This window comes from Myotis yumanensis, unplaced genomic scaffold, assembly GCF_028538775.1.
Source record: "Myotis yumanensis isolate MYYU_CA2020_CCGP unplaced genomic scaffold, mMyoYum1.0.hap1 SCAF_1, whole genome shotgun sequence".
In the NCBI taxonomy this organism is placed as follows: Eukaryota; Metazoa; Chordata; class Mammalia; order Chiroptera; family Vespertilionidae; genus Myotis; species Myotis yumanensis.
Genome location: NW_027223752.1, coordinates 240,118,163 through 240,140,734, shown reverse-complemented (window position 1 = coordinate 240,140,734; position 22,572 = coordinate 240,118,163). Strand labels below are relative to the sequence as shown.

Genomic DNA, 22,572 nt, shown 5'->3' with positions numbered 1-22,572 from the left:
AATAAATGGTTTTGAGCTGTGCCGTGCAGGGCACCGTGCAGACTGGAGGTGGAGGTACTCAGTATTGAGCAGCAGCGGGTGGCCGAGCCGCTGTGGCCCCTTTCACCTCCGTGCCACCTGCTCCCCTCCCACCGCTGCAGACCACACGCGGAGCCCCGCCTCGGGCCCTGCCTGAGGACCACGCGGCTCACACTTGTCCCCCGCCTCAGGCGTGTGCTTTATGGTGCAAATTCTTACTACTCTGTTTTGTAGTGTGTTTTTTTAATATATGTAATTAAAAATTTTTTAAAAATATATTTTATTGATTTCAGAAAGGAAGGGAGAGGGAGAGAAAGACAGAAACATCAGTGATGAGAGAGAATTACTGATTGGCTGCCTCCTGCACGCCCCACACTGGGGATTGAGCCCACAACCTGGGTGTGTGTCCTGACGGGGAATGGAACTGTGACCTCCTGGTTCATAGGTTGATGCTCAGCCCCTGAGCCCCACCGGCCGCGCCTTACACTGGTTTTTATAGCATTTCAGGTGCACAGCAGAGTGACCGGCTCAGCATTTTGGGTTTAATAACAAACACAGTGTATTCTCTTCTGCTAAAAGGTGAAACCAAAGCAGACGAGAGCTCCCACACGGAGGCTGCGGAAGAGAAGCAGGAGGAGGACAGCGACTACCACCGGAGCGACGAGCAGGTCGGTGCCTTTGCGCCCCTGTGCCCTGCATTCCCTGAGGCCCCCCCCTCCCTAAGGCCCCCACTCCCTAAGGTCCCCGCTCCCTAAGGCCCCCGCTCCCTAAGGCCCCCACTCCCTAAGACCGCCCGCTCCCTGAGACCGCCCGCTCCCTAAGACCGCCCGCTCCCTAAGGCCCCCGCTCCCTAAGGCCCCCGCTCCCTAAGACCGCCCGCTCCCTGAGACCGCCCGCTCCCTGAGACCCCCGCTCCCTGAGGCCCCCGCTCCCTAAGACTGCCCGCTCCCTAAGGCCCCCGCTCCCTAAGGCCCCCGCTCCCTAATACCGCCCGCTCCCTAAAGCCCCCGCTCCCTGAGGCGCCCGCTCCCTAAGACCGCCCGCTCCCTAAGGCCCCCGCTCCCTGAGGCCCCCGCCCCCTAAAGCCCCGGCTCCCTGAGGCCCCCGCTCCCTAAGACCGCCCGCTCCCTAAGGCCCCTGCTCCCTAAGGCCACAGAGCACAGCCTGGCACTCCCGTGGGACTCGCTCTCATTTAAAACAGAGAAAGGCCATGAGGGAAAGAAAATAGAAACACTAAATGTTCATTCATTTTCTTAGTTTTTCCTGCCACCTTCTTACTTTATTTTTATTTCTTTTTTAATTGTCAAAGTAAATATACTCACTGTAAAACATTTTAAATATAAAAGGGTAAAGTTCACCCTTCACACCCCTGGGGCCACCTCAGCTCGTCTCTGGTTGTCACTGAATAATTTGGTGCAGGCATTCTCCCTGCAAATAGTTCACAAGAGAAACCCAGTGGGCAGGAAAAGGTAATTTAAAATGTAACGTGGAGGCATCTGTTGAGTCATTCGCTACAGCATTAGACTGAACAGGAAACAGTAAGCAGCACGGAGATTCTGTAGGAGAAAGTGAGGGATCCCGTGTCCTGGCGACTCAGCAGCTGACAGTCGTCACACTGTCCTCAGAGGCAGGACGTGCCTGCTGTGAGCTGTCCCTCAGCCACAGAGAGAAACGAGACGTGGGAGACGGACACGCACGTCCTCAGACCGCCGTCCGAGTGACCTGAGCGTGTCATTTTTAATCCATTCTGTTGGGTCCCTGGTAATTTTAGACGTGTACGTATTTCATTAGTTCGTTTGTGAATTCTTCCACCCGAGTGTGAGGGTGATGGCCACTTTCTGTGGCAGCTGAGGGAGAATGTGGCCGAGCACTGGCGTCTCGGGTGGGCTTTCTCAGTGGCCCGCGTGGCTCCCGGGCCCCCCTCCCTCAGGGCGGTGCCTGGCTCCTCTCACCCACACGTCCTCCTGACGGTCGGGAGGGACCTCGTGAGCCACAGGCTGCCCCCAGCTCCCGCTCCTGCAATGGCCAACAGGACACCGCTCCCCGCACGACACGTCTGCAGAGCGCGGGCCTGTCTGCTGTGGGCCGTCCGGCAGCAGGAAGCTGGGCACAGCCTGGGGGCAGATGGGCACATGTGTGTGTGTGTGTGTGTGTCCTGCGCAGCAGCTTCCCACGGCTCCGCCTCGGGGTCTGACTGGAGACCAGGCAGCCACAGGGAGCAGAGTGCTCGGTTCACCTTGAAGTCTGGGCGTCAGACAGAACCGGCAGCCTCAGCGCATCTCTCCCAACGCGGCAAACACCCCGTGGGTTTCACGATCCTGTGTGTGAAAGTGGTTCTTAAAATTCCTTCCTGTGGTGTTGGGTCTGTTTGGTTTCTGATTTCGAGAAAGTCAGCCTTCTTAGCCGTTAGGGGGTTCGCAGAGCCGGCGCCCCGAGGCGAGCCGCCCAGCCCTGCCCTCTCTCCCGAAGGTGAGCATCTGCCTGGAGTGCAACAGCAGCAAGCTGCGCGGCCTGAAGCGCAAGTGGATCCGCTGCTCCGCCCAGGCCACCGTGCTGCACCTGAAGAAGTTCATCGCCAAGAAGCTCAACCTCTCGTCCTTCAACGAGGTAGCCCTTCTCCTTCCAGAGCGACGCTTCGGGCTTTGTGTTTGGTGGTCTTTTACAACTTTCTTGGGAGAGTTTAAATTGGAAAAAGATGTTTGTTCTGCCTGTGCCCAGAGTGTCCCAGGAAGCAGTGAGGCGGGATGGCCCAGAGACGTGAATGGGGGGAGCGGGGTGATGAGAGAGCTGCTTAAAATGTGTTGCAGGTTTAATTTCACCAACGGACAGACGGAGGGGCGGACGGGCGGTGGGTGGGATGACTGGGTGGGGAGGCAGGTAGGTAAAATACTGTTCAGTTGTGATAAATGCCGAGAATAAAACAAAGCCTGGTGACTCGTGGGACTCGGTGGTGGGCTGGGAGCACGCAGCTGGGGAGTCACGGGCCCTTCTGTGGGGCAGCACTAATGCCAGGATGTACCTGGTCCGCAGGAGCCAGCTGTGCGTGCAGAGGTGCAAGGAAAGGGCTTCGGGGGCCTTAAGCACAGGGTCCGTGATTTGAGCTATGGTTTTAAAATGGTCCCCAAGCTGTGAGAAAAATGGATTGTCGGGGTTCAGAAATGGAAGCCAGGGAGGCCAGCTGGGGGCTGTCGGACAGGACGGTCAGGAGAGAGGGACCGGGTGGTGAGAAGTGACGGTTGAGGTACGTTGTGGAGAGAGCAGTGGGGTGGCCCTGACCCAGCTGTGGCCACAGCCTAACCCCGACCCTGTGAATGGAACCTTCTTGGGGAAAAGGTCTTTTCGGATGTAAGGTCTTGAGATGAAGTAGCCCTGGGTTATCTGGTGGACCCTCACACCAATTACACGTGTCCTCACAAGGCGAGGCAGGCGAAACCTGAGCCACAGAAGGTGGTGTGAGGACAGAGCCGGGAGGCGGACACAAGCCCGGGACACCAGGGCCCCAGGAGCTGGACAGGCAGGAAGGACCCCCCCACCCCCGAGCCTGGGAGGAGCTCTGCCCGCCGGCACGTCTGAGAGCATGACCTTCAGCTGTCTAAGCCGCCAGTTGCCATAGAAAATGAAACTAGATTTTGGGACCAGAAGTGGGGTCCATGCTGAACAAATCCCAAAAAATGTGGGTGTGGCTTTGGAGTCGGGTGATAGGTAGAGACGAGAAGAATGTTGAGAAACACAACTTTAAAAGCCTCGAAGGTCACCTTGAAGAGACGTGTAGGAGTGCGGCCCTTACAGGTGATTCTGATGACGGCCCGGGGGAAGCGAGGCGGCTTCTTAGAGGTAGATGGCGCCAGAAACGGGTGTGGAAGAACTTCTGGCGCGGCCTCAGAAGGGAACGAGGGGTGTGGTGTGGACACGGAGAATGTGGCTGGCGTGTCCTGCAGTGCGTGGGAAGCAGGCGTTGGAAGTGACGAACTTGGATAGTTAGCCGAGATGTCCAAGCAAAGTACTGAACGCGTGGCCTGGTTTCTCTACGTACAATAAAGCACGCAGGAGAGATGGGCTCAGAAAGGACTGGCTAAGCAAAAGCAACCCAGCACCTGATGATCTTGGACGTCCACGGCCTGTCCAGACGCAAGAAGATGGGTCTATCAGGAACGCCATGTTAGGACGGCATGCCCCAGGGGAGGCCAGGTGTGGCTGCACAGCCTTCCACTGCAGGGAGGAGCCTGCGGGGAGGGGAGGGGAGGGGAGGGGAGAGGAGCTATCCCGGGAGACCTGTGGGTCCGTGACGTCCATGGGAGACCCACAGGGTTGATGAGAGTGTTGTGTCAGCAGAAACACCACCAGCTTGGACAGGAAGAGAGGAGAGGCCGTCACTTCCGAGCTCTTCGTGCAGCATCTAAGCGGTAGAGCTCCTCGGTGCCAGCGTGAGCTGCCCTTCAGGGAAGGGGAATGGCTCCGGGCAGACCTTCGGGCAGAGGGCAGACCCTCAGCCCCCAGCGGTGACTCCTCTGCAGCCTCTGGCGTTTCCCCTGCTGGACTTCAAACTTGCTGAGACAGTCACCCTGTGTGCTTCCTCGTCCACCTCCCAGTGGACAGGCCTGTCTCCGGTGCCTGTTCCCCCTTGTGTCCCAGGCCCACGGCGCAGAGGGCATTGCCCAGGGTGGACCCTCCCCGGAGCTCACCACCCCGGTCAGTGTGAGTCAGGAGACAGGGCTGGGATGTTAAGCTGCTGGTGTCTGGATGTGATTTTGGAGTTGATACTGGAATCGCTTGAAACTCTCGGGGACGTGAGATGGAGCGGATGGGTGTGGGTTTGGGGGACCAGAGTGGCCTGCGGTAGCTTGAGTGGCAGCCCCACTAGCATATGCCCGTCTCCTAACGCCCAGAACAAGTGAGTGGGACTTAGAAAGACCTCGGACATGTGTTAAGAATGTGGATGTGGGGAAAGATAATGTGGAGTGAGGAGATCGTCCTGAATTACCAGGAGGTGCCCTAAACCCGGTGATAGGTCTCAGAGAAGGGCAGATACAAGGAATGGAGGTGGAAATGAGTAACAAAGGAAATCTGGAAAATACACAAAACTGTGGAAATTAAACAACACACTTTTGAACAACCAGTAGATCAAACAAGAAATCAAAAGGAAAATACTTATATGATTGAAAATGAGAACACAACGTACGGAAACGCATGGGCGGCAGGAGAGCAGTGCTGGGGGAGTGTGACAGCGGGAGAGCAGTGCTGGGGGAGTGTGACAGCGGGAGAGCAGTGCTGGGGGCGTGTGACAGCGGGAGAGCAGTGCTGGGGGGAGTGACAGCGGGAGAGCAGTGCTGGGGGAGTGACAGCGGGAGAGCAGTGCTGGGGGGAGTGTGACAGCGGGAGAGCAGTGCTGGGGGGAGTGACAGCGGGAGAGCAGTGCTGGGGGGAGTGACAGCGGGAGAGCAGTGCTGGGGGGAGTGTGACAGCGGGAGAGCAGTGCTGGGGGAATGTGACAGCGGGAGAGCAGTGCTGGGGGCGTGTGACAGCGGGAGAGCAGTGCTGGGGGGGAGTGACAGCGGGAGAGCAGTGCTGGGGGGAGTGTGACAGCGGGAGAGCAGTGCTGGGGGGAGTGTGACAGCGGGAGAGCAGTGCTGGGGGGAGTGACAGCGTGAGAGCAGTGCTGGGGGGAGTGACAGCGGGAGAGCAGTGCTGGGGGGAATGTGACAGCGGGAGAGCAGTGCTGGGGGGAATGTGACAGCGGGAGAGCAGTGCTGGGGGAGTGTGACAGCGGGGAGAGCAGTGCTGGGGGGAGTGACAGCGGGAGAGCAGTGCTGGGGGGAATGTGACAGCGGGAGAGCAGTGCTGGGGGGAATGTGACAGCGGGAGAGCAGTGCTGGGGGAGTGTGACAGCGGGAGAGCAGTGCTGGGGGCGTGTGACAGCGGGAGAGCAGTGCTGGGGGCGTGTGACAGCGGGAGAGCAGTGCTGGGGGCGTGTGACAGCGGGAGAGCAGTGCTGGGGGAGTGTGACAGCGGGAGAGCAGTGCTGGGGGCGTGTGACAGCGGGAGAGCAGTGCTGGGGGGAGTGACAGCGGGAGAGCAGTGCTGGGGGAGTGACAGCGGGAGAGCAGTGCTGGGGGGAGTGTGACAGCGGGAGAGCAGTGCTGGGGGGAGTGTGACAGCGGGAGAGCAGTGCTGGGGGGAGTGTGACAGCGGGAGAGCAGTGCTGGGGGGAGTGACAGCGGGAGAGCAGTGCTGGAGGGAGTGTGACAGCGGGAGAGCAGTGCTGGGGGGAGTGTGACAGCGGGAGAGCAGTGCTGGGGGGGAGTGACAGCGGGAGAGCAGTGCTGGGGGGAATGTGACAGCGGGAGAGCAGTGCTGGGGGGAATGTGACAGCGGGAGAGCAGTGCTGGGGGGAGTGACAGCGGGAGAGCAGTGCTGGGGGGAATGTGACAGCGGGAGAGCAGTGCTGGGGGGAATGTGACAGCGGGAGAGCAGTGCTGGGGGAGTGTGACAGCGGGAGAGCAGTGCTGGGGGCGTGTGACAGCGGGAGAGCAGTGCTGGGGGCGTGTGACAGCGGGAGAGCAGTGCTGGGGGCGTGTGACAGCGGGAGAGCAGTGCTGGGGGGAATGTGACAGCGGGAGAGCAGTGCTGGGGGGAATGTGACAGCGGGAGAGCAGTGCTGGGGGCGTGTGACAGCGGGAGAGCAGTGCTGGGGGCGTGTGACAGCGGGAGAGCAGTGCTGGGGGCGTGTGACAGCGGGAGAGCAGTGCTGGGGGGAATGTGACAGCGTGAGAGCAGTGCTGGGGGGAGTGACAGCGGGAGAGCAGTGCTGGGGGGAATGTGACAGCGGGAGAGCAGTGCTGGGGGGAATGTGACAGCGGGAGAGCAGTGCTGGGGGGAGTGACAGCGGGAGAGCAGTGCTGGGGGGAATGTGACAGCGGGAGAGCAGTGCTGGGGGGAATGTGACAGCGGGAGAGCAGTGCTGGGGGAGTGTGACAGCGGGAGAGCAGTGCTGGGGGCGTGTGACAGCGGGAGAGCAGTGCTGGGGGCGTGTGACAGCGGGAGAGCAGTGCTGGGGGCGTGTGACAGCGGGGAGAGCAGTGCTGGGGGCGTGTGACAGCGGGAGAGCAGTGCTGGGGGCGTGTGACAGCGGGAGAGCAGTGCTGGGGGGAGTGACAGCGGGAGAGCAGTGCTGGGGGAGTGACAGCGGGAGAGCAGTGCTGGGGGCGTGTGACAGCGGGAGAGCAGTGCTGGGGGGAGTGACAGCGGGAGAGCAGTGCTGGGGGGAGTGTGACAGCGGGAGAGCAGTGCTGGGGGGAGTGTGACAGCGGGAGAGCAGTGCTGGGGGGAGTGTGACAGCGGGAGAGCAGTGCTGGGGGAGTGTGACCGCGGGAGAGCAGTGCTGGGGGGAATGTGACAGCGGGGAGAGCAGTGCTGGGGGAGTGTGACCACGGGAGAGCAGTGCTGGGGGCGTGTGACAGCGGGAGAGCAGTGCTGGGGGCGTGTGACAGCGGGAGAGCAGTGCTGGGGGAGTGTGACAGCGGGAGAGCAGTGCTGGGGGCGTGTGACCGCGGGAGAGCAGTGCTGGGGGCGTGTGACAGCGGGAGAGCAGTGCTGGGGGCGTGTGACAGCGGGAGAGCAGTGCTGGGGGAGTGTGACAGCGGGAGAGCAGTGCTGGGGGAGTGTGACAGCGGGAGAGCAGTGCTGGGGGCGTGTGACCGCGGGAGAGCAGTGCTGGGGGGAGTGACAGCGGGAGAGCAGTGCTGGGGGGAGTGTGACAGCGGGAGAGCAGTGCTGGGGGGAGTGACAGCGGGAGAGCAGTGCTGGGGGCGTGTGACAGCGGGAGAGCAGTGCTGGGGGAGTGTGACAGCGGGAGAGCAGTGCTGGGGGAGTGTGACAGCGGGAGAGCAGTGCTGGGGGGAATGTGACAGCGGGAGAGCAGTGCTGGGGGGAATGTGACAGCGGGAGAGCAGTGCTGGGGGGAATGTGACAGCGGGAGAGCAGTGCTGGGGGGAATGTGACAGCGGGAGAGCAGTGCTGGGGGAGTGTGACAGCGGGAGAGCAGTGCTGGGGGGAGTGACAGCGGGAGAGCAGTGCTGGGGGTGTGACAGCAGGAGAGCAGTGCTGGGGGGAGTGACAGCAGGAGAGCAGTGCTGGGGGTGTGACAGCGGGGAGAGCAGTGCTGGGGGGAATGTGACAGCGGGAGGGCAGTGCTGGGGGGAGTGTGACAGCGGGAGAGCAGTGCTGGGGGGAGTGTGACAGCGGGAGAGCAGTGCTGGGGGTGTGACAGCGGGGAGAGCAGTGCTGGGGGGAGTGACAGCGGGAGAGCAGTGCTGGGGGTGTGACAGCGGGAGAGCAGTGCTGGGGGGAGTGACAGCGGGAGAGCAGTGCTGGGGGAGTGTGACAGCGGGAGAGCAGTGCTGGGGGGAATGTGACAGCGGGAGAGCAGTGCTGGGGGGAGGGTGACAGCGGGAGAGCAGTGCTGGGGGAATGTGACAGCGGGAGAGCAGTGCTGGGGGGAATGTGACAGCGGGAGAGCAGTGCTGGGGGGAGTGTGACAGCGGGAGAGCAGTGCTGGGGGGAGGGTGACAGCGGGAGAGCAGTGCTGGGGGAATGTGACAGCGGGAGAGCAGTGCTGGGGGGAGTGTGACAGCGGGAGAGCAGTGCTGAGGGGGGGATGTTACAACAGGAAACAATTAAATTTAAAGCAAGAAAGATCTCATCTCAACAGCCTACATTTACAACTTAAGGAACTGGAAAAAACAAGCTAAACCCAAAGGCAGCAGAAGGAATGAAGTAATAGAGATTATGGCAGATAAGCAAGTCGAGAGTAGAAAAACAACTGAGAAAATCAGTGGTTCTTCAGAAAGTCTCGCTAGAATGGACTACGAAGAATAAAAGTTACTAACGTTGGGAATGAAAGTGGGGACATCACTCCCGATTCTAGAGCAGTAAGAAGGCTTCTAAGAGAATACCGGGAGCAGCTGTGCCCAGCAGGTGGAAACCCTCGCTGAAACGGACGAGGACCTGGAGACAGGGAACTTACCAAGACTAAACCCACACAACAAGGAAATCTGAACAGTGCGATAACCTGGAAGGAATTGGGTCGTTCGTCACAAATCCTCCCACAAGGAAACCCTGGCCCTGATCCCTGTCCTTCCGCGGTCCCGGGCCCTTCGGGGTGGGAGGTGTGTCTGCAGTAAACAGGGCCGGCTGAGAGTGTGGGTCGGTTCCCCCCTCGGGTGCCCGAGACTGCTCTGCAGAGCGTGCAAGCCTGCCCCCCCCCCCCCCCCCCCCAAGCAGCTGGGCCCTGAGAACAGTAACCTGTGCTTCCGCCGTCGCCTGTGGGCAGAGAAGCTGAGCCCGATGCATGGGGTCCTGGCTTCGGCCGGGTGTTCAGAGGGTCGGTGTCAATCTTGCCTATTGAATCCTTACGACACCCTCACGCAGGCGGCCTCCCCGAGGCGGAGGTGGTGCCGTGGGAGGTGAAACTGTCACCCACGATGTGCCGAGCCCCTGCCGGCGATGGGCTCTGGGTCACCGGGCAGGTCCCGGTTCCCGCCCGGAGCTCCGCTAACAGTCCAGCCGGAGCAGAGGCACATCCGACCAGGACTCGGTCATCCCTCCATGAGCCCAGGAGCCTGCATGCCATTCGCCAGCCTCCCGTTCCGTGAGGCTGTTGGACATGTCCCGGTGTGTGGACGGCTTCCCTGGCGGCACCTGGCACCTGTGGACGGGGAGGTGGGCTTCCCGCCGTCCCCACCGCTGGGCCTCGAGCACGGCCCTTCCGTGGGCCGTGGTCAGTGCAGTGTCGGGGGAGCCTGGGCTCTCTGCACCTTTTCTCCATGGTCCTCCCCCCTCTGGCCGGCGCCCGGGGTGACTACGGCTGCTCCTGCGCAGCACGCCCAGCGGAGCGCATAGGCGATGGCCCTGAGCTCTCAGGAGTCCGGTGAGAACGTCCTGGGACCTGAGTAACAGCAGAAGGTGCATTTTCTTCCAAATCCTCACCTAAGGATGTGTTTTTATTGATTTAAGAGTGAGAGAGAGACATGGATGTGAGAGAAGCAGCGGCTGCCTCCTGCACGCCCCCCACTGGAGATCGAGCCTGCACCCGGGGCATGTGCCCTGACCGGGAAGGAGCCATGGCCTCTCAGTGCACAGGACAACGCCAACCCCCGAGCCCCCGGCCAGGCTCACAGTCCCTTTTCGTTTTTATCCACTGGAGTGAGGGGGCCACGCTGCTCCCAGCTTTCCCAGTCCCCCTCCCCCGCGGCCGGTCGCCTTCGGTGTGAGGGTGGGCGGTTACAGTGCAGCCCAGGGAGAGTGTGGAACTCGGCCTCAGGGCTGACGTAGCCGCTGCGAGAGCACTGCCCACCGGCCGGACGTGCTGCCTTCTCTCTACATGCGAACCGTCCTGGGGCCAGAGGAGCCTGCGTGCTGCACGCTCGCCAGGCGCAGGCGCTGACCCGTCGTGTGAAGCAGCTGTTCTGACAGCTACTGAGAATCCAAGGATCCCCCCCTTTTGGGAGGAGCCGGCATGATCTGTGCCTGGAGTCTCAGCCTGGCCGATGGGTGGGAGCGAGTGGGAGAGGAGGTGGCAGCTCTCCAAGGGCCTGACCCCAGGGGCTCAGCCAGGAGCCTATAGATCCTGGAACCCACCTGCTGAACGGCCTGCAGCGAGCTCGGGCGCGGGTCCCCGGGTGACGGTCTGTCCGCGGGTGACGGTCTGTCCCCGGGTGACGGTCTGTCCGCGGGTGACGGTCTGTCCAAGGGTGACGGTCTGTCCGCGGGTGACGGTCTGTCCGCGGGTGACGGCCTGTCCGAGGGTGACGGTCTGTCCGAGGGTGACGGCCTGTCCGCGGGTGACGGTCTGTCCGTGGGTGACGGTCTGTCCGCGGGTGAAGGTCTGTCTGTGGGTGATGGTCTGTTCACGGGGTGACGGTCTGTCCGCGGGTGACGGTCTGTCCGTGGGTGACGGTCTGTCTGCGGGTGACGGTCTGTCCGTGGGTGACGGCCTGTCCGCGGGTGACGGCCTGTCCCCGGGTGACGGTCTGTCTGAGGGTGACGGTCTGTCCACGGGTGACGGTCTGTCTGAGGGTGACGGTCTGTCCACGGGTGACGGTCTGTCCGAGGGTGACGGCCTGTCCGCGGGTGACGGTCTGTCCGCGGGTGAAGGTCTGTCTGTGGGTGATGGTCTGTTCACGGGGTGACGGTCTGTCCGAGGGTGATGGTCTGTCCGCGGGTGACGGTCTGTCCGCGGGTGATGGTCTGTCTGTGGGTGACGGTCTGTCCGAGGGTGACGGTCTGTCCACGGGTGACGGCCTGTCCGTGGGTGACGGCCTGTCCGCGGGTGACGGCCTGTCCGCGGGTGACGGTCTGTCCGAGGGTGACGGTCTGTCGGAGGGTGACGGTCTGTCCGTGGGTGACGGCCTGTCCGAGGGTGACGGCCTGTCCGCGGGTGACAGTCTGTCCGCGGGTGACGTCTGTCCGTGGGTGACGGTCTGTCCGCGGGTAAAGGTCTGTCTGTGGGTGATGGTCTGTTCACGGGGTGACGGTCTGTCCGAGGGTGATGGTCTGTCCGCGGGTGACGGTCTGTCCGCGGGTGATGGTCTGTCTGTGGGTGACGGTCTGTCCGTGGGTGACGGTCTGTCCGTGGGTGACGTCTGTCCGTGGGTGACGGTCTGTCCGCGGGTGAAGGTCTCTCTGCGGGTGAAGGTCTGTTCACGGGGTGACGGTCTGTCCGCGGGTGACGGTCTGTCTGCGGGTGAAGGTCTGTCTGTGGGTGATGGTCTGTTCACGGGGTGACGGTCTGTCCGAGGGTGACGGTCTGTCCGCGGGTGATGGTCTGTCTGCGGGTGACGGTCTGTCTGTGGGTGATGGTCTGTTCACGGGGTGACTGCCCTCTCAGGCTCAGGATCTCAGACTCTTGCCTAAGGAGACGTCTACAACCGTCTTCCTGGCGTCATATCTCGCCAGGGACATGGAGGCTGAAACAGCAGTGAGACTGAGAGCACACGTGTCGGAACAGCCCGAATCCAGGGCACTACCCCTGTGCTGGGGACGGAGCAGCAGGGCCTCGGCGCTGGGGGGTGAACGGTGCCGTGCAGCTGGGTCCTTTCTCACAGAACCGGACGCGCAGCACACAGCCCGGCAGTCAGGCTCCACAGTAAACGTTCAGGGAGTTAAAAACCCACGTCCACAGACCTGCACATGGATGTGTGCAGCAGCTTCACTCTACTCGCCCCAAACCGGAGGCAGCCACGGCGCCCTCACCAGGTGGGGGATAAACACACCGTGTCCATCCAGACCCCAGACAGCCTTCTGCCCGAAAAGGAAATGAGCGGTCGAGCCAGGGAAGACGGGGAGGAACCGTCAATGCTGTGCCTCTGTGCAGAGGCCAGTGTGAAAGGCTGCCCACTGTCACCCACCCCGTGCGTCCTGGTCACCGGGGGCGGCTGAGCGGACGGAGCACGAGGGCTCCAGGTTCTCCGTGAGACTGTGTGGTGGGCACTTGGTGCAGACCCACAGGGCAACCCTCGTGGACTCTGGGTGGTGGTGACGGCGTCTCCCTTCTAGGGGTGCTGGTGGGGGCGACGGGGCACGTGGAAGTGTCTGGACCATCTGCTCAGTTTTGCTGTGAACCTAAAAGGCTCTAAAAACCTTTTTTAAAAAAAGAAATAACAACAGGGAGCCCATTACCTTTTCCCATGAGGTCGGAGGGACAGGCTTGGCCAGGAGGTGGATGAGGGCAGGGAGGGTGCTCCGGGGAGGGCCGCCGGGGCTGTCCGGGGGGTGGCCGAGCTTCACGCTTCCTCCCGCCGGCTGGGTGGGCGAGGCCCGGTGCTGAGCGCTGGCCCCGCTGACCCGGCGTCTCCCCGCCAGCTGGACATCTTGTGCAACGAGGAGATCCTGGGGAAGGACCACACGCTCAAGTTCGTGGTCGTCACGCGGTGGCGGTTCAAGGTGAGCCCGATGTGTTTGGTTTTAGAGTCTGCGACGGCCGTCAGCACTTCCTGTGCACAGTCTTCCGTCCTCGCCCGAGGAGCTGTTCACCGATGTCTTCAGAGAGAGAAACATGATCAGCTGCCTCCCGTGTGCACCCAACAGGGGACTGACCCACGGCCTCCGGTGCACGGACGACACTCCGCCCGGGAGCCCCAGCAGGGCTGCACCCCTTCGCCTGAGAGTTTAGAGATAAGGGTTCAGGCGCAGGAGCTGTGAAGCGCAGCCCAACTGCCTCCCGCACCCCTCCTGGCGGCATGGGCGGGGTGCCGCTGCCGGGGCGCCCCCAGCCTTCCCTGGGCTCTTTGTGAAGGTGGGAGCAGGTGGGCGGCGCCCTGTCCTCTGGGGAGGGGCCCTCAGAGGTCTGAGACGGGGCCAGGAGCCCGCACCCTCCGCTCGCCTTCCCTCCCCTGGGTGCCCGCGCGCCGCTCTGGCCCAGCTGAGCCGTGCGTGGCCCCACGGCCTGTCTTACAGAAGGCGCCCCTCCTGCTGCACTACAGACCCAAGATGGACCTGCTGTGACGTGCAGACGGCCCGGGCACGGAGCACGGGCGCGGACCCGAGGCCCGGGACCAGACTTCTGCACAGAGAATATTTATCACTTTTGTATGAGAGTTCACACTCGACAAGACACTACCAGCAGCTCGGTGACAGGTGGCGACACACTTCACAGGCTCACGCGGCCGCCGGCCCTCACGACCCTCAGCTTCACGGACCCGCGGCCTCCCCGGCCCCCCAGGTCTCCAAAATCTCGGTCGTTTCCATTTAGTTTATGAATTAGGGTTCATGACAAAAACACGTGTGCTCATTGGTCCTCGCTGAGCTATTGAAAACGCGTTTTCCTGGTGGACGATGACTTCATGTTGCCTTTAGCTCCCGGGAGACCGACAAGAATTCACTTTAAGAGCAAAACAAAAGAGGCTGCCACTCCGTGCGGTTCTCGCGGAGTGTGGTGTCCCTGTCGCGCCCGGAGGGAGCCCCTGTGTGTGCACAGCCGTCTCGGTAAAGTCGCTTTGGTCACTAAACGCGGCACCATCGTGAGCACGCTCCCTCCTGCTGAGAGGGAGCTGGTGGCCGCAGGGAGTCCCAGGCCCATCGTCCCGCTGCAGGGGGCCCACCCCCCTCTCTGCCAGTCCCGGTGGTTCTCTCCGAGCACCCGGACCGGGCGTGAGGACAGCAACCTAAACCCAGCCCCAGGGACACCCGCTTTCTCACCCAAACGTTCGTATTTTCGTGGGATTAGAGAAAAAACATTCGCCAGCACACAAACGTGTTCCTTTAAGATAGTCCCTTGGAAGGCGTGAAGGCGAGCTCGGGGAGAAAGGCCCGTTCCTGTGGTCAGTGTGTCCTGGCCCTCTGGTCACTCCTACGTCCCCCGGCCCCTCCCACCGCCCCTGCCCGAGGCCTGTGGTCCCGCCCTACGCCCACCCTGCCTCTGTGCTGGGTTTTCCATGAAGTTCTCACTTTAGGGACTAGAATTTTCTCAAATTGGCTACAGACCTGTGGCCTCACGGGCTGCTTCCTGTTGCACGTACACAGGGTCAGAGGCAGCTACTGATGAGCCATAAGCGTAGAGAAAAATCTTCACATTAATTCAGTCCAAGCAATTTTAATGTAAGGCCTTTAAAACCACCAAACGCGTTAGGGATTGGTCGAATCGCTCTGTTTCCGCCGAGACCCCGTCCTGTTCATCCCCGCGGTTCTCCGTTGCTCTCCGAGGCCTGGCGAGTGGATGTGTGTGAGCAACTATGACCTGTCTACCTCAAAACGCACATTGCCGCTGGCGCATCTGTCGGACCCAGGACCCCAGTGCGGTCTCCAGGCATAGGGGGTGGGGTTCCCATGGGGTGAAGAGGGGTGAACGGCGTGAGTGTCACCTTCAAACACTTGGTTCCCGCTCAGACCGGGCCGACTGTGTCTGCAGCCGCCCGACGCACATCGCGACCTGTAGCTCTCTGTGCGACCACTTGAATTTGCTATGGTGCTAAGCTGATACCTTGAGATGCGCCGAGAGGTGCCGGGGCCGGCGGGTCCACACCGCTGGCTCGGCCGCTCTTCTGGCCGCGGGACCTGGGGAGCCCCAGCAGCAGCAGAGCCTATTTTTCTACGATTTCCTCGTGAGACTGTTCACTCAGACGGCGGGACCTGCCTGGTCGGACCGCAGCCCGTGGACTCGGCTGGGGAGGCTGATGCACTTTCTCCTGCGTGAGAGTCGGGTCGGAGGGGCAGGCCGCGGGTTTCCCGGGCGGAGTTCCCGGGCTGGGACGGCCGCTCAGCGCCTGCGCCCTCAGCAGCCGTGGGACTCACCGTGCGGTTTTCACGAAAACAAGATTCAGATAGAATATATAATATGGAATTTAAGATTTGGGGGGTTGGAAAAGAAAACTTAACTTTATAAAATTATTTATTCTATTTTAAGCGTTCTATCCTGTTTTCCCATCAGCCATCTGGTTCGTGCCGCTTTGTTTACAGGCATATAAGGTGAAAGGGATGTTCTGCAAGCTTCCTCCTTCCTTTCGGGCGTCGCCCTGTGTTTCCGTTTGTGCGGGTGAGGAGCGTCGTTATGCGTTTATGCTTTTGTGCAATAGGCTCCACGCGTGCTGCCCGGCGGCGACTGGGCGGGAGCGTCCGTGGGTTCCCAACCTGCACACGGAGCTACTTGGGTTTCCTTTTTCGTTGTTGTGATGAGAATGCTGTTCTCGGTGACGCACAGCCTGTCAGCAACGTTACCAACAGGTGCCCGGCAGGCAGGCAGCCGTGTGCGTGGGGCCTCGCACCCGGACCCCGCGTGCTCAGGCCCTGGCACACCACCCCCACCCCCCGGCGGCCCAGATGTGGGGTGCAGTCCCAGGCCCCGAGCCCTCAGGCGTCCCTGTTAGGAGTCCTGACCACCGTCTGGTGCCTCAGCACACGGCTGTGCTGCTGATTCAAAGTGTCATCGGGTTGAATGTTCTAGGAGCAAGCCAGCGGGTCTGTGATGTGTGTCACTATTGGATGTGCCCTCAAAACGGGGAATCACGCCAGTGCAGACAACGGTCCGTTTCTCTTTCCTCAGGAGCCCATGTGCACCCCACGCGTCACCTGTGCCCTCAGCCCATAAAGTGTGTGTCTGCCTCGGTTCGCAGCGCACGGAGGGCTCTGGGATGTGCAGATGAGAAAGGGTTCAGGCTGCACCTTCCCGTGAGGCGCCTGCCGGGCAGGGAGGGCCACGCCCCACATCAGGGTGTCCCCACGGCTTGTTGGGTGTGAGAAAACCACGTTCTCCCAGTCGGTGCGGGTTCGGGCGGAGCCTGCCATCTGCAGCGACACGGCTGCCATGGGTTATGGGATGGCAATGCGGATGCATATTTTTGTTTAATTTGAAAGTTTACATTTTTATGCTTTGTGTTGGTGTGTAACTTTTGTACTATTGGTGGCTAGTTTTGTCTAAAATCTTTTTTGGAATATTGCTTAAATGTTTTGATTTTATGACAGTGAAGCTTGTATTCAGTGTTTTGCCAATTAATATTATATGCTTGTAATAAAAGCAAAGGAAACAACGGTCTCTCTCAGGCTGGGAGCTTATCGTCGACAATATTTGTAAGAGCCTAAGGTGGCCGTGGGCAACCGGCTGCAGGCCCTGGTCTGGATCCGGGTCCAGGCCTTCGCCCGCGGCTCCACGCTGCACCTAGGAGCAGAGTCCTGTAAAGGGCCCCGGGGATGGTGCCGGTTTGGTGGGAAGGTGGTGAGTGCTTGCTTGTGGGAGGCCGGCCGCAGGCAGGGGTGAGCGTCCCTGTGGCGGCTCGTCAGCCGGGCTCTGCGAGGACCAGACCCCACAGGAGCCCAGACACACACACGGATCTGTGGACGTGGATTCCCCCGAGGAGTCTGTGCACAGGATGTGGAGGCCCAGAAGCCCGGGAGGGCGCAGGCCGCGCACCCAGGGGCCAGAAGACTGCCTCCAGCTCGGCCATCAGGTGGGCAGCGGCCCCTCCCACTCGGCCTCTTGGCTCTGTCCGGGCCTGCGGGGGCTGAGTGGTGCCCACACGTTGGGGAGGCTCAGCTCATCCAAAGCAGCCCCCACACCCAGAATAGTTTTAATCTGGGCCCCAGGGGCCCCTCATGTTCCCATGAAATTCCCATCCGACCATTTGGAGGGGAGAGGGCCTGTGCTCAAACACCTTAATTTTTTTTTTTTTAACATCAATGTGAGAGAGACATATTGACTGCCTCCCATATGCACCCGACCCCGACCGAGGTCAGGGGGTCCAGCCTGCAATGAGCCTGCGGCCGAGGTACACGCCCTTGACTGGAATTGAACCGGGACCTTCAGTCTGCAGCTCCATCCACTGAGCCAGCCCAGCCAGGGCAAGAAAAGCTTAATTTTTAAAATAGCTTTTCTATTGCAGTTCATGTACAATATTGTATTAGTTCCAAGTGTACAATCCAGTGATTAGATGTTTATATAACTTACGAAGTGATTTCCCCCCAAAAAAGTCAGTGCCCAGCTGGCACCAACACAACATGAAGGGAAAGAACGAGGTCAGAGGATAGGTTGGCACTGCCCGCTCCCCGGCTGACGGTGCGGTGACAGCCGTGTGGCGTTGGTAGAAGAACCACACACCAAAGGAACAGAAGAGAGAGGCCAGAGAACAACCCCCCAAAGACGCACAGGGGATAAAGGCAGCCTTCCCACAAATGTGCCGCAGCACGGTTCCCAAAAATACGGAGCAGACAGGCCTTACACCTTCCTCGATGATGAACTCAAAATGGATTGCAGACCTGCCCCAGCCGGTGTGGCTCAGTGGATAGAACGTCGGCCTGGAGACTGAAGGCTCCCAGTTCAGTTCCAGTCAAGGGCACAGGCCTGGGTTATGGGTTTGATCCACAGTGTGGGGCGTGCAGGAGGCAGCGGATCCATAGTTCTCTCCCATCACTGATGTTTCTATCTCTCCCTCTCGCTTCTTCTCTGAAATCAATAAAAATATTTTTTAAAATAATAAAAAAATGAATTACAGACCTAATGTAAAATACAAAATTATAAAACTCCTAAAAGATAACGGGAAACTAAATGACCGTGGGTTTGGCGATGAGGTCTTTGATAGGACACCACGTGTATGAAAGAAAAAAGCAGTAAGTTGGGCTTCATTAAAAGTAAAAGGTTCTGCGCCGGGAAAGACAGTTAAGAGAATGAAAAGACAAGCCTCAGACTGGCAGAAAATATTTGCAAGTCACCGATCCTATATAATAAAAGCCTAATATGCTAAGTGTCCGGTCGTCCGTTCCACCAATCAAAGTGTAATATGCTAATGATACGCTAAGGCCGCTCAACCGCTCACTATGATGTGCACTTACCACCAGGGGGCAGACAGTCAACGGGTCGACCAGTCGCTATGACGTGCACTGACCACTAGGAGACAGACCCTCCGACTGGTAGGTTAGCTTGCTGCTGGGGTCTGGCCGATTGGGACTGAGTGAGACAGGCTGGACACGCCCTGGAGCCCTCCCGCAGTCCCTCCCTGGCTGGCCAACCTCCTGCGTCCCTCCCTGGTTCCGATTGTGCACCCCTCCCTCAGCCTGGCCTGTGCCCTCTCGCAATCTGGGACCCCTCGGGGGATGTTGGAGAGCCAGTTTCGGCTCGATCCTGCAGGCCAGGCCGAGGGACCCCACTAGTATCTGATAAAAGACTGTCATCCAAAGTATACAAAGAACTCTTAAAACTCAAAAATAAGAAATCAACTCAATTAAATGTGTGCCAAAGGCCTAACAGATATCTCGCCAGAGAGACACACAGATGGCAAAGAGCCCATGAATGAATGCTCACAATGATGTTCTCAGAATCCTGCACGAGAGTAGAGACGCCTGTCAGAATGGCCAGGACACTGACCCCACAGTGCTGGGGCCAAGGAGCAGCAGGGCCTCGCCCCGTGCTGGTGGGTGTGACGTGCGGCCACCTTGGCCATTTGGCTGTTTTATGACGAAACTAAACATACTCTTACCATGTGACCGAGCAACCTTAGTATTTATCCAAATCACTTCTGTCCACACGGACTTTTCACAGATGCTTAGAACAGCGTTATTCAGTCTCGAAAAACTTGGAAACAACCAAGCTGTGCCCTGCAGGTGAGTGGACTATGTCACATCCAGACAGAGGACTATCATTCAGCAGAAAGAAGAGGCGGGCTCTCGGGCCGTGCAAACATGTGGAGGAACCTTAACCGCATGTCACTGACAGGCCAAGGCGAGAGCTGCACAGGCGTGACTCCAGCTGCGACACGTCCCGCAAAAGCCATGCCTTCAGTGCAGCGGCGGCGGGAGGGTCTGCAAGGAGGGACGGGCAGGTGGAGCTGGTCTGGGTGACGCGATGTCCTGGACCCATGTCACACCTTTGTCCAACCCACGGAATGTACCGGAACAAGAATGAGCTCTTAACGATGGACTGTAGTTAGTAGCACCGTATCCTTGGCTCCACTAGTGGAACATGTTCATCAGAGGGGAAACTGAAGGGAATGCTGGGTACGTTCCACTCCGTTTTTCTGTGAACCTAAAACTGCTCAATATAAAGTCTATTGATTTTTTCACAAAGACAACCCAGCTGTTTGAAACGACAGAAGATTCCAAGGAGACCTCTGGGAGGAAGATGGGCAGTGGCCGCAAACACTGGAAAGAGTGTCAGGGAAACGCACACGAGCCAAGAGGAGCTCCCATGCCGACCCCCCAGGACTGAAACGTTAAGACTTTATGGACTGGCCTTGGCCGGTGTGGCTCAGTGGATAGCGCGCCGGCCTGCGGACCGAAGGGTCCGGGTTGGATTCCGGTCAAGGGCACGTACCTGGGTTGCAGGCTCCTCCCGCCCAGGCCCTGGTGCAGGAGGCAGCCCATGGATGTGTCTGTCTGTCCCTCTCTCTCTCCCCGAAAGTCAATGGGAAAGGACAGTAACCCGTGTCTTTCCGAGGAATAACGGGCACAGCAGCCGGGGATGCAGTGGCAGCAACTGCACAGCCCCCTCCTCTCGCCCCACAGCGCCGCCGGGGCTCCCGCGCCCACGGCCCGGACCCCACGGCCCGGACCCCACGGCCCGGGGTCTCCGCGCCCACGGCCCGGGGGCTCCTGGAGGCCGCCCCGCCTCCGGACAAAGCCCTGTGCCGCCGCGCACGCCCTCGGGCGCCAGAAGCGGTTCTGTTCTGCTGGACGCAAACAGCCTTCGGGGAGAACCGCCCCGGGCGCCCGGGCTAAGAGCGGCGCCCAGGCCGGAGCGGGCCGCCCTGGAGGAGGCAGGACTCCGCGCCCGCCCACCCGGCGGCGACTCTGGGCCACGCGCGCCCTCCCCGGGCTGTCCTCGGGCTCCCGGCGAAGGGCGGCCCCTTCGCGTCCGGCCCGCGAGTCCCCTCCCGGCTCCCAGGCTCCGACCCGCCACCGGCCTCCGGGGCCGCGGCTCCCGGTTCCAATTGGCCAGGCTTTTGCCACGTGATCACGGTGGTCTATTTCGCAGACGCTGATTGGCCCCGATAGGCGGGGGCGGGGCCCAGAGGGTGCGAGGCGGCGGGGACCCCAGAGCCGCGCCCCGCGCCCCCCGCGGGCTCTGGCACCGCCTCCCCGCGCCCCGCGCCCCGCGCCCCGCGCCCCGCGCCCCGCGCCCCGCGCCCCGCGCCCCGCGCCCCGCGCCCCGCGCCCCGCGCCCCGCGCCCCGCGCCCCGCGGGCTCTGACAGCGCCTCCCCGCGCCCGGCTCCGAGGCCCTGGCCCGGGTCCTGGTCCGAGCGCTTCCTCCCGGAGCCGCGCGGACGGACGGCACTCGCTGAGCCCCCAGCGGCCGCTCCCGCCCCGGCCCCGCCTCGCCGGGCGGAGCCGGCTCCAGGCGGCAGGTGGCGCGGCCGGGCTCACGTGGGCCGCGCGGTCCGTCCGGCTGCGGTGAGCGGAGGGACACGCGGCGCGCATGGCCACCCGCACTCTGTCCGACCGCCGTGGGGACCGCGGCTGCGACCCGGGCCGCTCACCGAGCGCAGGGCCCCGGGGCCGGGGAAGGACGTGCCTGGCGGTGCCCAGCGCCACCAGGGGCCCCGCTTTGTCCGGCGGTGAAACGTCCAGGAAGGAAAGGAGCTGCCGACGGGCCGCGTGGCCTGAGGCCGGGACAGGCCGTCCCCCGAGGCCGGGCCCCTGGGACGGTCCCCGCGACGCCCTCTGCGGACACCGCCCGTCCGGCCCGGCCCCTCTGCCTCGCCTGCGCCACCGAAGACGCGCCGCCTGGCTCTGTGTCTATTTTCTGCCGCCGGAACCACCGGGTCCCCGGGGGGCCTCTGTCCGCAGCGCCCGGACCTGCCGGGCACACGCTGGGCCGGGAAGCATGAGGCCCGGCCCCCCTGGAGCCCTCGGACCCGGCACCGGAGCGCCCGGCCGCCCGCTCTGAGGACGGGCTGGCGGGGTTGAGGGGAGGTCACCGGGCACAGGCGTCCAGGCTGGGGGGCGGGGGGGCGCTGCCTGGGGGGCGCCCTTCTACGAGCGGCCTGCAGGGGGCGGCCTCCGCAGCTTTGGATCCAGAGAAAGAGGGCGAACGGCGGCTCCCTCCGCGGGTGGACGGGGCACTGGCCGGCTCCGCGGGACTCGGACTGGGAGCCCCCGACCCAGGCAGCAGGAGGGGGTGGGAGCCCCCGACCCCAGGCAGCAGGAGGGGGTGGGAGCCCCCCCGACCCCAGGCAGCAGGAGGGGGTGGGAGCCCCCGACCCCAGGCAGCAGGAGGGGGTGGGAGCCCCCCCGACCCCAGGCAGCAGGAGGGGGTGGGAGACCCCCCGACCCCAGGCAGCAGGAGGGGGTGGGAGACCCCCCGACCCCAGGCAGCAGGAGGGGGTGGGAGACCCCCCGACCCCAGGCAGCAGGAGGGGGTGGGAGACCCCCCGACCCCAGGCAGCAGGAGGGGGTGGGAGACCCCCCGACCCCAGGCAGCAGGAGGGGGTGGGAGACCCCCCGACCCCAGGCAGCAGGAGGGGGTGGGAGACCCCCCGACCCCAGGCAGCAGGAGGGGGTGGGAGACCCCCCGACCCCCAGGCAGCAGGAGGGGGTGGGAGACCCCCGACGCCCCCCCACACACACCCCTGTGCTGGGCCGTAGCTGGGCTCCTCCCAGGCGCCTGAGGCGGAGGGAGGGGCCGTGCGGGCTCCCCTGCAGGGACGAGGGCGGCCGTCCTGCCTCGGAGAGGATGGCTTTTGGGGGGGCGCGGGGCTCACTGTGCGGGCCCAGCAGCAGAACGAGGAAAACCGCAGGTGCCCACGGGCCGCCTCCCTGGAGAGAGGCCCCGGAAGTGGACGTCACACAGGCCTTTCTGGGGACTCGAGTACCTGCGGCACATTTCGGGGTGGCTTTGGGCCCTGGAGGGACGGGGGCGGGTCCACAAGAGGGACAGCAGGGCAGTCCTCGGGGCTGGGTCGGGGGCTCAGGGTCAAGCAGGTCCCTGCAAACGGCCTCAGCCCAGACGAGAGCAGCCTCCCCTGCGGGTGGGACCCGGAGCTGCAGGGGGCACGGAGCCCCCCACCCCCAGCTCACAGGAAAGGGGCACAGGGCACGGAGCCCCCCACCCCCCCAGCTCACAGGAAAGGGGCACAGGG

General features: G+C 62.1%; 1 protein-coding gene across 1 annotated transcript in view; it reads left to right on the top strand.

The window, feature by feature from the left end:
• The window catches only part of PCGF3 (polycomb group ring finger 3), a 30,795-nt gene extending 14,259 nt beyond the window's left edge, over positions 1 to 16,536 (top strand). The window contains exons 8-11 of the mRNA XM_070400775.1: positions 598 to 686; positions 2,488 to 2,625; positions 12,877 to 12,957; positions 13,471 to 16,536. Of these exons, the coding sequence (XP_070256876.1) occupies positions 598 to 686; positions 2,488 to 2,625; positions 12,877 to 12,957; positions 13,471 to 13,518 (356 nt within the window). The 3' untranslated portion in view covers positions 13,519 to 16,536. The remainder of the gene's footprint in view (positions 1 to 597; positions 687 to 2,487; positions 2,626 to 12,876; positions 12,958 to 13,470) is intronic.
• The last annotated feature ends 6,036 nt before the right edge of the window (positions 16,537 to 22,572 follow it).